The following is a 17,534-nucleotide window of genomic DNA, read 5'->3' on the forward strand; positions in this document are numbered from 1 at the left end:
CAGTGAGAATTGGCGAGTGGAATTTGCATGTCACTCCCCCGGACATATGGGTATGAAAGGAGCTGGTATGCAACCACTCATTCAGATTTTCTCTTCGGAGCCGAGTGGTTCTATTCATTGAGCTGAATTCATCCGCTGAGTTCATTCACCTCTCTCTGCTGGATCTTACGGCGCATTTCAGCAGCTTCTCCCCCTCTGCATCTGTGGTTTGCAGAGAACACCCCTGGGCGCTTCGGCAGGAAGTTTAAAAGAGTATATTCTAAAAGAGTATATTTTCTTTCTGAAAGAGTGGCACACACGGAACGTCTTTTTAAAGATGCGTCTTTTTAAAGATGCCTTTCCGTTTGTGTGTTATTCCTGGTTGCGGTCATTATCTCTCCGCTTCCGGCGGCCACGATCGCTGTCTTACGTGTCTGGGTGCTGCCCACGCGGAGACATTGTTCGTGGTTGGATCATGTCCTCATTGCGAGAACATGACCATGGCAGCATTGCGATCGTGGCTTGCATTCGTAAGAAATGGCTGGTCCGGACCAGTTGCTACAAGCCACTCACATCCCGAGCGACCTCAACACCGCAGCGGACGTGCTGTCACTTCAGGTTACCCTCAGGGGAGAGTGGAGACTCCACCCTCAGGTGGTCCAGCTGATTTGGAGTCGATTCGGTCGAGCACAGGTAGACTTGTTTGCTTCCCGGGAATCCTCCCACTGCCCGCTTTGGTACACCCTGACCGAGGCACCTCTCGGTATAGACGCATTGGCACACAGCTGGCCCCCTGGACTACACAAGTAGGCGTTTCCCCCAGTGAGCCTACTTGTACAGACCCTGTGCAAGGTCAGGGAGGACGGGGAGCAAGTCATCCTAGTAGCACCCTACTGGCCCACCCAGACATGGTTCTCGGATCTCATGCTCCTCGCGATAGCGCCCCCTGGCGAATTCCCCTGAGGAAGGACCTTCTTTCTCAGGGACGGGGCACCATTTGGCACCCACGACCAGACCTCTGGAATCTCCACGTCTGGTCCTTGGATGGGACGCGGAGGACTTAAGTGGCCTACCGCCCGCGGTGGTAGACACGATCACTCAGGCTAGGGCTCCCTCTACGAGGCACCTGTATGCCTTGAAGTGGCATCTGTTCGCTAAGTGGTGTTCTTCCCAATGCGAAGACCCCCAGAGATGCGCAGTCGGATCGGTGTTTTCCTTCCTGCAGGAGAGGTTGGAGGGGCGGCTGTCCCCTTCCACCTTGAAGGTGTATGTAGCCGCTATTTCGGCTCATCACGATGCGGTAGATGGTAAGTACTTGGGGAAGCACAACTTGATCATCAGGCTCCTGAGAGGCGCTAGGAGGTTGAACCCCTCTAGACCGGGCCTCGTCCCCCCGTGGGACCTCTCTGTAGTACTTCAGGGACTACAGGGAGCTCCCTTTGAGCCCTTGGAGTCAGCTGAGCTTAAGGCACTCTCTTTGAAGACTTCCCTCCTGACTGCGCTCACTTCCATCAAGAGGGTAGGGTACCTGCAGGCATTCTCTGTCAGCGAATCGTGCCTGGAGTTCGGTCTGGGTTACTCTCACGTGATCCTGAGACCCCAACCAGGCTATGTGCCCTAGATTCCCACAATCCCTTTTAGGGATGGTGAACCTGCACGCACTGCCCCAGGAGGAGGCAGACCCAGCCTTGGTGTTGCTGTGTCCGATGCGAGCTTTACGCATCTATTTGGATCGCATGCAGGGCTTTAGAAGCTCCGAGCAGCTCTTTGTCTGCTTTGGTGGACAGCGGAAAGGAAGCGCTGTCTCCAAACAGAGGATCGCCCACTGGGTCATTGACGCCATCACAATGGCATATCAGGCTCAGGACGTGCCACCCCCTGTGGGGTTACGAGCCCATTCTACCAGGAGAGTGGCGGCCTCCTGGGCCCTGGCCAGTGGTGCCTCTTTGGCAGACATCTGCAGAGCAGCGGGCTGGGCAACACCCAACACCTTTGTGAGGTTCTACAATGTTTGGGTTGAGCCGGTCTCGTCCCGAGTAGTGGCAGGCACAAGCAGGTAAGTTCCGGGACAACTGGCCTGGTGTACCGCTTGCGCATAGTGCCTTTCCCCTCCCTTGAGGGGAAGACATGCGCTCTTGACTCCCAGTAGTGTTCACGGACTGTGATCCCTGGATGACTTTCCTCCTTAGCCCTGTGGCAGTTGAATTTGCGGAGAAACTCGCTGCCGGCTCAGTAAGTGCGCTAATGAGGCCCTGTACTGAGGTTGGTGCTCCGCATGTGCTGGTTCCCCCGAAGGCAACCCCATGTGATATTTTGCGCAAAATCGCTTCCCTGTCGTTAAACTGCGTCTTCCTTGGGCATGGGCCCCTCTTCCTCCGGTCGCCATGCTTTGTAGAAACTCCACCCCCTTTGGGTAGGACCTACCATGGGACCTCTCCACATGACATACTTTCGACAAGGCTCAGTAAGACCATATGACGTATTTCCACTCAAAACACCCCCCCCCCCTTTTTTTGGGCGGGGTGTGGTCTCCGCGGTGTCTTCCCCTTGGGGTGACACCCCCCCCCCGACATAGACACTTAGGGCTCCCAGTCAGTTAACAAATTCCACTCTTTTTGGGGAGGAAAGAGAAGGAAAAGAGGCCTCGGCTGGGCTAGCCTGTCCACCTATTCGTTGGGCAGTCGACTTGTTCCTGAAGGACTGTTCGACACTCATAAAGAACATGGGGGGAGGTTACGTGATGACCTGGTGCGCTGGCTATGAGGCACACAGCAGTCTGCCCGTCACACACCACCACTTCACGTAACACAGTTCAGTTAGTTGTGACATTTTGTATAGGGACCCCTAGTGTCACAGCATCGACACAACGTCGAGTGAGTGACAGATAGGGAACATCATGGTTACTTTCGTAACCTCCGTTCCCTGATGGAGGGAATGAGACGTTGTGTCCCTCTTGCCACAACGCTGAACTACCTGCTGAAACGCCCGGGACCTTATCTCAGCTCCTCAGCACAAAACCTGAATGAGTGGTTGCATACCAGCTCCTTTTAAACCCGTATGTCCGGGGGAGTGGCATGCAAATTCCACTCGCCAATTCTCAATGGCCTTTTAAAAAAAAAGATCAGAGGTGTTTGGGGCTCCCAAGAGTGAACCCTGGTGTCACTACATCGATACTTGTCACTACATGTCTTGTTCCCTCCATCAGGGAACGACTGTAACCATGACGGTTTTTATACTGTACAAACTATATATTCTTTCCCCTAACCCTACTCCACCTCTAAACCTAACCAACACAGAAACCTTGTGGCATTTTTACATTAAAAAAAAAAAAAATTAGTATGTTTTTTAAGCCATTTGAATTACGAAGACACTAGAGGTGTCCTCATAAATCATGTTTATAGCATAATAATTAACAGCGTGTAACCTTAAAAAGTGTCCTCATAAACCATATATACAAAAACACACACACACACACACACACACACACACACACACACACACACACACACAGTAAAGCAGTGATTCCTACAGGATTCTCCCCCCATACATACAAAATTAGATACAAAACTATTATTAATAATAATAATTGTTAAAAGTGTTTTTGTTATTATTATAATTATTAGAATACAAAAATAATATATTTCTGTAATAAAATCCTAGAAAAGTGAAGGAAGTTTCTGGAGTTGACAACAGCTTTATAATGTGCTCCTCTTCTCTGTCCACAAATACTAGGTGTCATGCATGGAGTTACTTAAGTTTTCAATAATAACTTGTAGTAAATTTAGATTAAAGTTCTGTCTTCTCAGTGGGTAGGGGCAGTTTATTAGATGAGAATTGCCCCGCAAAGGCTTGCTTTAAGATTAGTGGTCGACCGATATGTCAACGAGGCCAATCAATTGGCAGATATTCTGAATTTTCTTTTTATTATTGGCATATTATCTCGTTTGGCCGATTCATTTTTCAAGCAACGATGGTGCCGAAAATCGCTTGCTTGCACATGAAGGAGCCGGCTGAGGAGTGTAAATGATAATTAACGGTTAACTGTCTTGTCTAATGATAAAAAGGCAAATATTAAAACAATTCTATCATATACCACCTGGATATCAAATGCGTTTAAACAGATTTTATTGACCTCACGCAACTTGTGCAAATCCGTTTTCTTCCTGTGGAACACTCATATATATTCCTCTTAAGCACATTTTATAATAGCCTGGATCAAAACTGTGTCTCTCTGACTTACGAATGTTGTGCTACGGTCAGTCCGTGACAGTCCAAGCAGGCGATCGGGGCTGTGTAAACTGGAAGCAGTCAAGAGATTGCTGCGCTTGCTGGATCCACATGAGAACAATACAGCAACTTCAAAGTAAAAGCGCATCATATGCGCTTTAAGTAAATGTCATATTCTCTGTGCAATGTATGTACAATTAGTTTGAAAATGCGATTGCTAATGCGGACATACTGTCTGTGCTTGTTGGACTACTATGTGCACTGTTTTTATTTTCTTTTTCCTAATGTATTACAATGTCATATGTGCAAAAATTACTAAAAAGGGAAGACTAAACAGAAATCAGGAGAAACTGCTACCTACCATCTAAAACACACAAAATCAAATTCTGTCTTTACGAAGTTAAAGTTTTGTGTGAAAGTTTGAGTAAATATAATGCTAAATTAAAAGTTTATTTTCATTCATTTTGTAGCCAATTTATTTATATGTCATTTTTCTATTATATTAAATTGTGTGATATATTGGCATTATATCGGCATATCAGCCACACTGCTCTCTGGATATTGGCATCGGCCATTAAAAAATCCATATTGGTCGACCTCTATTTAACCCATACAGGACAACATAAGAGAAAGTTGTGTGCTTTATTATTTCCCAGCACACAGTTTTTTCTAAAGTTGGACGGCAAGCGCACATCAGCAACTTTTTTTGCAGTGCCACTGCTTAACAGCCATGCAGGAAACACTGCAGTAAAGACCTGTTCTGCCAGCTTTTGCTTCCTGTTTGCCAAGACAACACTTCCTGTGTTAGCAGTGAGGATTAGATATTAGAGAGTAGTGCCACAGCTCCCCAGCCGGTGCCAGGTATAATCTGTTTGCTCCAGATTTAGGTTATCACCACTGTGTTGTTCATGTTTCCTTGCATTAGTGTGATTACCAGGAAAGGGTCAATGTTTTTCAACATCTATTCACCACTGAAGAGAATAGCTTTTGTTTAGTCTCGTTGTCCTCCCTCTTATCTCTCTTTCTCTCTCCAATCTGGCTTTGATCATGACTTGTCTCTAAGTAAAAAGTGTTACTTTTTTTTTCTCATGCAGAACATGTGATTAAAGACAAGACAGAAAGGAAAAATCCTGAACAGAAATGAAGCTAAATCCTTTCTACTTGAGTCTGACTGTGTTTTTAAAACATAAAAGAATAAAATAGCAATAGTGAATTAATTACGATATGTCTTGACCAACATGATCACACAGGAAGTCTACATAATAATTTTGAATGTTCATGTACCCTGAAATCGACCCCATACGGCCTAATTACTGACAAGCGGCATCCCCATCAAACAGTTTTTTCATCAATTTGAACGTGTTCATCTGTGACTCTACTGATAGCACGTTGTGTGCGCAATCTCAGAGACACAGGTTCTGATCCCTTGGAAACCAGGAAGTAATTGCGTTCACAATGGTGTGTGCAATCAGGAGGTTGCATTTTTCCTGTATGATTGTATTTTTAATTCACTGACGGTTAGGTTTAGGTTTGGTTTAGGGAGTAGGGTTAACAAAATATGCAGTCCTGTTGACTGTATAACACCATTTACTAGTATAAATACAAATCGCTTTTTGTGCCAGCCTGTGGACATTTCATCTCGGACCAATTTCAGCAGCAGAACTTTTGACCTTCTGTCACTGAATTCACTGTAGTTGGGTTTCAATCCAAGATGCAAATAAAATATCTAAAATGTATATGCTTGCTTGAGGTGAATAAATATTTTATTCGAAAAGAAGACTTGTGCATAAACTTAAATGGAAACATATTTAATGTATTTTTCTATATTACTGTAGTGTATTTACTGAATATTTACAATATATTCCTATATATTTTATATAGGAATGAATATATAAATCTTAAATGTTGCGCTGGTTATTCTGAAATGCTATCATCAACTATTAACTCCAAGAACTGTCTGATACACTTTCGCTCCCAGAGATAAGGCATCTGCCGCTGAACACTAGCAAACATTGTCTGCATGCTCTAAACCCCAAGGAATTCATTGCATTTAATAAAAGAGCCACAGGGTGGCCTGGGTAGCTCAGCGAGTAAATACATTGACTACCACCCCTGGAGTTGCGAGTTCAAATCCAGGGCATGCTGAGTGATTCCAGCCAGGTCTCCTAAGCAACCAAATTGGCCCGGTTGCTAGGGTGGGTAGAGTCACATGGGGTAACCTCCTCATGGTCACTATAATGTGTGGTTCTCACTCTCGGTGGGGCGCATGGTGAGTTGTGCATGGATGCTGCGGAGAAAATCGTGAAGCCTCCGCGGTAACGCGCTCAAGATGCGTGGATTGAGGCAAGTCACTACGCCACCACAAGGACTTAGAGTGCATTGGGAATTGGGCATTCCAAATTGGGGAGAAAAAGGGGAGTATAAATAAATAAAATAAAAGAGCCACAGTGGCTTCAAATTCCCAAATGTTCAGATTTTGCCCATCAATTAAATTCATAACTTGGATCATGTTGTTTTTGTAAGTCGGGCTGTATTGCATCTGTTTGCTTTTAACACGTCATGTCTGGGTGAGGATTTGAATGTACCTTGCCTTTGTTTGATCTGATGTGTAACAACAGCAGGTCTGTTCTGCAGGCATTCTTTAACTACAGTAACTCCTAAATAGGAAGTATAATGGCTGAAGTCATACCTATCCCTGGCCCTGAGTGATTTAAGGCTGAAAGAGCCACAGCGCTACTTCCTCTATCCGTTCTGCTCACTTCCTGTGCACATCTACAGTCAGTGTGTGAGACGCATCTGAGGTGAAAATAAGCATGCAGTAACATGGCATTAGAGAAATATCTTCAGATCAGGCTTTATGCCAGGGGTTGATAAAGGTTGGTAAAACCGACCCTTAGCTGGAGGCAGCAGAACTGAAGTACCAAGTGAAAGGTCAGAGCTGGGGTAAATAGCACAGCGACTGCGGTCCCCTCTGGAGAGCCTGTAGGCATGGCTGGGCTAAAGGTGTTTTGTGTCTGGGGACGGTCCTGACGAGAACACGCACAGACTACCAAACAGCAACTGTGTCGTCACTGACTTTGAATGGCAGGGAGGGAGAGAGTTGTTTTGCGCCTACCTCACCAGCCTACTCTTCTTTCAAATTTTGTTAGGACAGCTATGGCAGGAACTACCTGTTTGTTGGCTTAAAACATTTCTGGAATTGCTGGTTTGTGAAGCTAAAAAGATCAAGGTGGGTTGTAAGCATCATATGAAATCATGCTTTAACTTGTCACTACACACACATTTCCTTCATGAGAATTCTCATTCTGCTGGAGAGGGACCTTATACTGTGACCTTGGAGCTTTTATTTTCATCACAGACCTCAGTCAGAGAAGACGCCATTTTGTTTTATTTCAAATGAAAACAAGGCTGTTCAGTGTCATATTTTTGTGTACCTGTTGTGTGCCACTGAAAAATATAGAATCTTTCCACAAACAAATTTTGGGGCGTGAAAATTTGACGCGATACCGACTGCACATATATTGCTTGCAGCCTTGTTTTCGCCACCATTCAGAAGTAAGCCATAGAGGTTTGGAACAACATGAGGATGAGTAAATTATGACAGAATTTTCCTTTTGGGTGAACTACCCCTTTAAGTGACCTGCAAAAAAAGAAGGTGATTAAAAATGGTGAAAAAACATTTACAGTACTATTTTTCTGTCTTGCAAATTATGTTAAAAAACCCTCGTTTGACTTACCATTCTCAGCTGATTGGAATGTCATATCAGCTTTATATTCAGAGACAGACTGTTTCCTGCTCTGACACATTTAGCTTTTATACATCCTACAGAATATTACACCACAGCAGCATGTGTTTTTGTACTGTCACTGAAGAGAAATTCAAGGCAAGCTTTCTTGTCAGTATGTATGGCTGATGTAGCCTTTTCAGAATGACAGAACGAAGATATGTGCAAGTTGTGCATGTCTTTTCAGACGGTTTTATTGTGTGTTTATTATTTTCATGTCCTGAAATGAGTGCAGAGGTATACTTATGGATGCTCTCCGTAGGAATAGTGTTTCTCATTTGAGGGGGGTGGAGGGCTGTGGAAAGTGGGTAAAGAGAAACCTCAGTCACGGCTGACTTCACCTCATAAATATCCCCTTAAATGGCACCAAATGAATTTAGGCTACAGGTGTGGGAGTGTGTGTGTGCTGGCTCCATGTGCATGTGTGTTTGTATGTCTATGTTCTGGCTGTGCTATTAGAAATTAGTGCCCAGCTTAAGGGCATGACTTGTGTTTAAGGCAAATATGCAAATATGCATCATATTCACATGTGGATATGTAAATAAAACCTGTTAGGTAATTTACCTCCCATTCTGTAATAATCAGAAACACATACTTATCGTGTGTTATTTAACAAGCACATGCACATTTACACACTCACACACACTTTTTTATATCTCTTGTTAATCGTGGGTTAAATTTCTCTTCCAGAGGCTCCCTCCTCGGGGATGGCTAAGAATGGATACTTTTATCAAGAGATGGGTAAGTAAATGTTTGTAGGAGTTGGTTTGTGTGTGTTTTTTTATTTAGCACATAGCCGGGAGGAGAGGTGCGAAGGTCGAACCGTGAGTTAAACAGAGGAAGTAGGAAACTCCTTCCTGTAATATTTAAAGTGTGTCTTCATCTCAGACTTGCATGACAATTCAGATTGTATTATTGCTTAGGGCTGGGGAAAATATAGATTTTCTGATTACTCGCAGTCCTGATATCGATTCTTAAAATCAAAAGATCGATCTTTTACTGTGCTCATTATGTCGACAACCAGTCTGACAACCACTGGTTGATCTCGTTGACAGGCCAAAAGGAAAAGAAAGCAGAGAGAAATACTTTACAAATAATGAGAATCTTAAAGATCACTTTTTATTTCCTCAATTCGGTACCCGCGCGCTGTTTGAGTGATTGAAAAACGGTGCGGTAAAATGGTAAAAATACATGTAAACATTCTGTGAAAATTGGTGAGATATTCATGTAAACACAGTCAGTCATGTTTTAAGAACATAAACAGCAGATTTGTATCCAAAGCAGTTTTGCATCACTCTTGAAGTATAAATGCAGCTTAATAGACGTGTTGCTGTCTAGTATGTTGTTTATATTAATCAAACAAGAAAGAAAAAAAAGAAAGAGAGAAAACCACTCACTGCTCTTGGATGCATAACGTTAGAAGCATTAAAAAGTATTAATGTATTATAATTATTCAGTGAAGAGCAGTAATATAAGTAGTTGTATGTTACTTTCCATTACTATTTTCAATTACTTAATGCTTAATTAAATACTTGAAACTGCTGTAAAAAAAAAAAAAAAAAAAACTTTAAGTTTTGTTTTCTTAATTTGTATCATTAGACGCCAAGCATTGAACTTTCTGTAGCACCTACTGTATCTGTTTTTAGACAAAGAACTCCAGACAACATGAGTTTTGGAAAATTACATGTGATCTAGGAGCTTTTTAATAGCTTAATACAGTGCATGTCATTGAAGAGATGGCAGTCTATCCCTCACAGCCTTGTTTTTTAGTCCCGTCTAGAATTCAAAGAAGGCGCTACTGTTAATAAGGTCTATTATTTTGTTTTTTTCGCAAACTCTATAGCGCCACCACCAGTTCAAAAAAGCACTTTTCTTTTGTGCATATCTTTTGAACTGTTTGTCCTAGAGACAATTTTTTTTTCTTATTTCTCTCCTCCTGAAGATTCTAATAAAGCCCCTTACATGAAAACTCTGGCCAAACAATGTCTCAAAATAGTCTCCAGGCCGAGCCGCAAAAATAAATAAGGGATTTTTCTCCCCAATAGGAGTTTAAGGCACCACTATTAACCATACATAGGAAAATTATGAAATTAGGCACACTGATACAGGTGGATATGAATAGCCCCCCAGAGCAGATTTGGGGTCTCCAGGCCAAACTTTATAGCTCTACCACCAGCTCAAAAAATCACATTTCTTTTGATTCTAACTTTCGAACTGTTTAGTCTAGAAACAAAATCCTTACTTTTTTTTAATTCTTCCCATGGTGATTTTAATGCACCACTTACATTGGAACTCCACCTATTACAGTGGCAGCCATATTGGATTGTGAATTTTTTTTGCTACTCCTCTTGTAAAAAAAAATGTCTCGTATGATCTTCTGTCTGAGCCACACAAAAATACTGAACAGAATTTAGATTTTTTTTATGAATTTTTTTATTTGAATTGTTTTATTTTGACCTTTGTTAAAAAGTTACGCCAGTACAAAGCTGACAGTGGCAACCACTCTGGCTGTGTTGATTCTCTGATTGGTATGTCTCTTTGGCGGCTGTTTACCTTGTGGCAGCGTGGTGCAGTGGCTTGTGGGCTGAACTGTGGAACGGAAAGGCATAAGTTCGATCCTGTCCTGGGGTGACATAAGTTGTGTGGGTTTGCTTTGTACATCATATCCACTCTATCCTTTGTTTCATGCTTACAACGGTGCAGCTGGTGCCATTTCGGTGCTTAGCCCTGCATTGCTGTTTGAAGCATTTTGGTTGTTTTTGTTTGTTCTGTTGCTTGCAATTTGTTTCTTTGTACTTACTTTTTTAATGACTGTTTACATTTCTTGAATAATTACTTGAGAACTTAAAACAATGTTTAATCAAATTACTTATTGTTTAGTTGTGATATCAAAAGAGATGTAATTTCTGCTTTAAATTTTGCTGCATTAGGCTTCAATGCAGCAGAATTTGAGACACAAAATGTGTCTCTCTTGTGCCTGTAAACAGTCTATAAAATAAAATGATCATTTACCAGTGAAAGTAAAGCTTGTGGCATGTTGAGAATTCTCAAGTGTTCTCCTATCATGTCATCATGCCATTTCGAAAATCACTGTTTATGTCATCTATGTTTCTCGGCTCAATTAAAAGGGGCTCCTGTTTATAAGTTTGTAATTATAACAAAGTATGGGGGGATTTTCAATAAATTAGTTCATTTGTTCATGAAAAGGCTCTTAGAGAATCAAGCACTTATGAATACGATCAACTATGGTGCTTTGAGCTTGAAAAAGCAAATGAGTAAATGAAAAAAAAGGGAGCGCCGTCATAAGGAAGAGGAAAATCTTCTCACCTGCTGACTGTAGGTCCAGGGCTGGTGGAGTCAATGAGCACACACGTGGATTAACAGCCCTCTCTCCTCTCCAGCTTTACACAGAGAATAATAGAGGAAAGGATTAGTGAATAACTGAATAGATGAGGAGAAAGATATGGAACCGATAGCCACTCACATGCCACATTCAGCTCGAGAATGGAGAACAATAATGAGCTGCCATGTGTGAATAAATTCAGCCACACTCTGGCTACACAGTCACATCTGTGGAGTATTAAGCCCCTAGAACACTTCTTATTTAATAGAAAAATAGATAAATTAATGAAGCCTTGTTGGATTTAAATTGAGAAAACTTTATTTCTGTGGGAAAAAAAAAGAGGCAAAAAAGCAATTAATTTAAATGAATGGATTAGATGTTTATTAAATGTGTAAATTAGGCTAATTGTGGGTAGATGAGAGGACAGTGTAGGTATGTAAGAGGACCTAAACAAATAGGTCTAAATATACAATACCAAACATACAAAATGTGACATTTTAAAATGTTTATATTTGTATCAGTGAAGGTGTATATTTTGTTTATTCTAAATGCTGTGATCGGTTACCAGCATTTTTAATCAACTATGGCTTTTGTTGAGTTTGCTTAAATAGTCTTGTGGTGTCAAGTCAAGTTTTATTTTTATTCTGCATTATAAAGGTGACTGTGGCAAGGAAAATAACTAAGAACATAAAGGTGCAATATGTAACAATTTTCATGTAATATTCGCCTTTTTTTTAAAATAAGCCCTTCCTGGACTTCCTAGGTTGCCTATTAAAGCCTGTAGACTGATTTTCATGCGAAGGGAGCGGGTCGGTTTTGTTGGGAAAATCTAAAGGATGTGACATTTATGTGCACACCCGAGAGCCTTGCCTCAATGCTTCTCTTCCGCTATTCAACAGCGACAACAAACTGCAACACTAGGTAATCTTAGAGATGGAATCCAACAAACGGCTGGCTCCCAGCACTCCTACACAAACTCAGAGTAAACCGATCTTCTCTTTATACTAAAAGTCAGGTATACAGGATAAATTTAAGCAAATACACTTTTTTCTTGATCATAGTACAACATATGACATACAAAACATAAAATAGTGCAAAATAACAGTGCAGTGCAACAGTAAACTGTCTGGTATAGTTCGGTAGTATGTAGCTGTATGTGTGTAGCAGTATGCTATGTTAGCTGATAAGTAGTTTTAGTTTAGTGTCAAAGTTTTTAGTAAAACAATCATAATTGTGTAATTTTAATTATGCTACCTCATCTGTCAGCATGATGCCGGTGGATCACGTTCAGTCTCTTTGTATGTTACGTCATTGTTTTGGCTGATGCACGCTCGCTCGCTTCCCTATGGAGTGTGTAGGAGCACGAGTAACAGGTAGCTGGCTGCAGTTCACTTAACGGCCACAGGTGTCATTAATAACAAGGGTTTCTGAATCTTACATACTGCACCTTTAAGATGTTTTGGGAGAATTGTGGAAATACAAATATTACAAATTAGTGTTATAAATAGCAAGTTTCATCACAATATGATCTTATATCAAATCTCTTAGGCAGTGATCCAGTGTTTGCCGACACCTCAAAGTCTGCTGTTATGCGATTTTGATTCAATTTGATTCAGGGGATTCAGATATGAAAATATTTTATGTGCCTATTTTACACAATCAGTTACAAATGTATATAAGGTACTTCAGTTATTGAAAAAATTATACAGAAAAAAATAAATAATTAAATATATGTCACATACATGTAATCATCAATCGTTTAATGGACCTTATTCATGAAACACGAGCAGAAAACATTATGTAAATCATTCGTAAAGCCGTTCTGACATACATTTTTGGATCAAAACTTTGAATATAGTCGGTATGAAGAAAATTTAAACCTGCTCCCGACCATGTGTAAATCGTGCGTAAGACAACAGAACTTGACGTGTTCTTTCAGACAAATTGCCATGACTATATTTTGATAGAAGGGAAATTAAATAATGAAAAAAATTACTAATAATTAAATGAGTGAAATAAACCATAATTTGTTTTTTCATAAATTAGTAAAAAAAATAAATGAAAAAAAAATGAAAAAAAGCTTTGTTTTGTTTTTAAACCATAACCTATATTTATTTAGAAACATTTCTTTGCTGCTTGCATTTATTTTTTCAAAGTATAGTTTTTTCCCAACTCGTTTTTACAGCAGAAGTGCTGACATGCGGTGAAAAGTTCATGGAAAGACGCAGTTTGCGTTTGATTTTCTCAAAAAAATTAATGTCCACTAACATGACTGGTTGGGCAGTTTTTTTTAATTATTTGATATGAGCTCTGTAATTTAGGTTTTATAATTTAGTACAGGCGTTGGTAAATCGTTTTCAGTTGACAACTTATGGTCAATGCTAATGCTGTTAAACCCACAAATAAACACATCGCAGGTAGGTGCGTACACAATACCATGTTGAAAAAATAGATATCTTTTCAGTCAAAGATCTTCTTCAGGCATTCTGTTAATTTCTCTGAAGATTCTTCCAACTGCAAGTATCACTGTTACCATCATGATTTACCCAAAATGTTTCACAGATGATGCTGCCGTTGCACTTTGAACTGAACCAGAGAAGATTAGTATGTTGGACATCCTCCTCCGGCGTGAACTGAACATTTTTTACACTAATGTCAAACCATTTTTATTGACTTCTTGGAAGGTTTGATTCACAAAAGAGCCTCCGCTGATAGCAAAAACATGCGATGACAGTAAGTCCTCACTTTCTTTGAGATACTGATGTGCTTGCTAAATCAAAATGTTACGATGTGAATGCATTTCATTCATAAAAACTATTTAATTACTGTTATACATAGATGTTAAAAGCATTTACTTGTGAGTCTGATGCCTTCCTTATATGGCATTTTCATTTTCCTTATTATGGCAAGTACTTGTACTCATGATCGTAAAAATGCTCTGATACCATCTGACATACGACTGTCATTCCGTAAACATTCAGTGCACAAATTCACGTTATCTACTAGAGTGATTATTAAACCACAAAGAATGAGATAAATGTATATTTATTCTTACGAGCTCCTTGGCTCACACTCGCGCTCTCTGTTTGTAGCAGATGACTGCGAGCAGAGTGCTAATTCACTTCATAGTCATACAGACTATATATTTATTTTATTAAATAACAGCTGTTTGCATTTTAATAATCACTTTGAGTCACGTAGCGACCAGCTTTTTCGGACGTGAAAACTTACGTTAAAACATACAAAAACGGAAAAGGCTTCAAAATAAAAACTCCATTTAAATGGAAAAAAGTACCACAGAAATATATAATTACTGTATAGTTTAGTAATATTCACTGTAATACTACTACTACTACTACTACTACTACTACTACTAATAAATCAATAGTAATTGTATAATATTTAAACAATATCTCACACCTGTGATCCTCTGTTATACAGCACTTTATTTGACAAAAATAACTCCAATATTGTATTTTGGATTGTGCTGTGAGGTTCTGAATAAAACCACCTCATTTGATAAAAATAATACAATATTATGTTGAAAATGAATTGTTCTATTTTCATTTGATTAAAGTTTTAATTATATTAAATTATTTAGACTAAATTTTGATTATAAAATTTAAATAAACTGTTGATATGGATTTCAGAAAAAACAAAAAACCAACATGAATCAGTATTGGCGAGTACTAAAAAAGTATCGGAACTCGTTTTCCAAAAAAATGGTATGAGGACATCCCTAGTTAGCAGTAAATCTATGAGCCGGCTCTTTTTAGTGAATCAAAAAGACTTAGGAATCAGTTGGAGCTGTGTGAATTAATTGACTTACTCCAAATAAACCAAGAACTGTTACTGTGTTATGTGTACTTAAGGCGCATGAGACGCATGAGAGTTACTTACTGGTCGTTCATATGAAAACATGTAGTTTGAAATACAAATTTAGTTTTGTTGTAATAAGTGAATAATCTGAAAAATAATTCTAAATGGAAAATCTGGCAATTAAATATTTCATAAATAATAAAACAATTCAATTATTTAAAAAAGCAGTTCATTTTTAAACATGCTTACAGTATTGTTTATTTTTCTATCATGTCTGTAAAATCCACTTGTAAAATGCAATAAAATAAAATATAATGGCCGGTAAGAAATTTGACCGGCTGGTAAATTTTTTCACCTTGGCTGGAAGGCTAAAAATTTAATTTCAGACCCTGGCCATGTGTGTCATCATAAATGGTTCTTGAACAAGATTCTCTTCTGTGCTTGTCTACTCTATAGCCTCCATTTGTATGTTAATAATAATAATAATAATGATAAAATTATATAATATACATTTTATTTATTTTGTTTTATCCCCTTTTCTCCCCAATTTGGAATGCCCAATTCCCACTACTTTGTTCGTCCTCGTGGTGGCGCGGTTACTCACCTCAATCCGGGTGGCAGAGGAGAAGTCTCAGTTTCCTCCACTTCTGAGACAGTCAATCCGCGCATCTTATCACGTGGCTTGTGCATGACACCGCGGAGACTCACAGCATGTGGAGGCTCATGCTACTCTCCACGATCCACGCACCACACGTGCCCCATTGAGAGTGAGAACCACTACTCATGACCACGAGGATGTTACCCCATGTGACTCTACCCTCCCTAGCAACCGGGCCAATTTGGTTGCTTAGGAGACCTGGCTGGAGTCACTCAGCACACCCTGGATTCAAACTCGTGACTCCAGGGGTGGTAGTCAGCGTCAATACTCACTGAGTTATCCAGGCCCCATTATATTATATAATTAAAATGCTAATTATTAATCATTATAATAATAATAATAGCCTGTGGTGTTATGTTATATTGTTATATGTTATATTCTAAAATAATCTATGTATATGTAAAGGGGTTATAAGGGAAAGGAGGAGGCGAGAACCGGCTTGACAATATAAATAAAGTTTAATGATATACTTAAACAAATACACACAAACATAAACACATACAGGACAGCTGCCTGTAGTTCTCTCTCTCTCGAGAACTGCAGTCTCCAGTCGCCTTAATCCCTCGCTCGCCTCATCAGGCTGATTGGGGTCCGGGCGTGCGTCATTCTGGCCCCTCCCCGCCCTCCTCCACGCTACAGTATAATTGTGATATATATAATATCATAGTGGCTGGTTAAATTGGGCATTCACCCGACACTGTGGCTGGTGTGCAAAAAAGTTAATTTCATACCCTGCCCCCTTTTTACTAATGTTAGGAATTCACTAACATACACACGTTTTACTAACAAATCTGTGGAGTATGAAGCATTTGTGAATCCGGCAGAAAGTTTTCGGGAAGGTCCATTTTATGCGCAAATGACTTTGAATATACTGATTTATGAAAGTTTCATGAATTAGGCTCATTGACAGCTCATTGCCTTTTGGAATGAGGGAAACACTACAGTGACAATTTGTCATCTCTACAACAGTCAAGCAAGTCTTTCAATCCAAAATACGTACATACCCACAACCTGTTTCCGACAGGAGAGTATGTGCTATCCATGTTTTTCCTTGGCTGCAACTTTCACAGTTGTATTGAAAATTTCTGTTAAAGTTTACTGTGATAAATTTTAGGAAGGGTGTTGATGTAAAGATGTGAAAAGTCTTGTAATTGATGTGCAGGTGCTCTTCTCTTTACATTGTCAGTTGTGTCCAGAATGACATGGTTGAATTGCTCCATAGCACTTCAATTCAAATCTGTCGCATGCGCCACAATATCGAGGTGAGCACAATTTAATCGCACATGTGAGCCGCTCTGCGCTAACCTGTGTCACTTGAGCTCGCATTTCGAAGGAAGCCAGGTTGACGCGCTTGCACAGATAAAGCAGAGTGCAACTTCAGGCTTCAATCACACTGCGCACATCCGTGTCCCACATGAGAAGCATATTTAGTGAATATAAAGCGAGATGAATGCGTACAGACATGGCTGGCATTAGAGTGTCAATATAATGGTGCATATTAAAAAAATATAGATCGATGTTTACTCATTGTATCGATGACATCACATCGTTGGTTATTTAATCAATGCATCAATCCAGATCATTGGATTGTTACACCCCTATTACAAAAACAAATACTTTACAATGAAATGTTATGATATAATTATATAATAATTAGATAATTATATAATAGTAAAAAAATAATGACATTAAAACAGCATTTATAATAAATAGAGCAGTCAGA

General features: G+C 40.0%; 1 protein-coding gene across 5 annotated transcripts in view; it reads left to right on the forward strand.

Annotated features, from left to right (window-relative positions):
- LOC127411855 (solute carrier family 4 member 11-like) overlaps window positions 1-17,534 on the forward strand; it is a 120,556-nt gene that overhangs the window by 37,286 nt on the left and 65,736 nt on the right. For all 5 annotated transcript variants that reach the window (XM_051647689.1, XM_051647691.1, XM_051647690.1 and 2 more), the window contains exon 2: window positions 8,682-8,732. In XM_051647689.1, the coding sequence (XP_051503649.1) occupies window positions 8,682-8,732 (51 nt within the window). The remainder of the gene's footprint in view (window positions 1-8,681; window positions 8,733-17,534) is intronic.

This window comes from Myxocyprinus asiaticus, chromosome 21, assembly GCF_019703515.2.
Source record: "Myxocyprinus asiaticus isolate MX2 ecotype Aquarium Trade chromosome 21, UBuf_Myxa_2, whole genome shotgun sequence".
Taxonomy (NCBI): Eukaryota; Metazoa; Chordata; class Actinopteri; order Cypriniformes; family Catostomidae; genus Myxocyprinus; species Myxocyprinus asiaticus.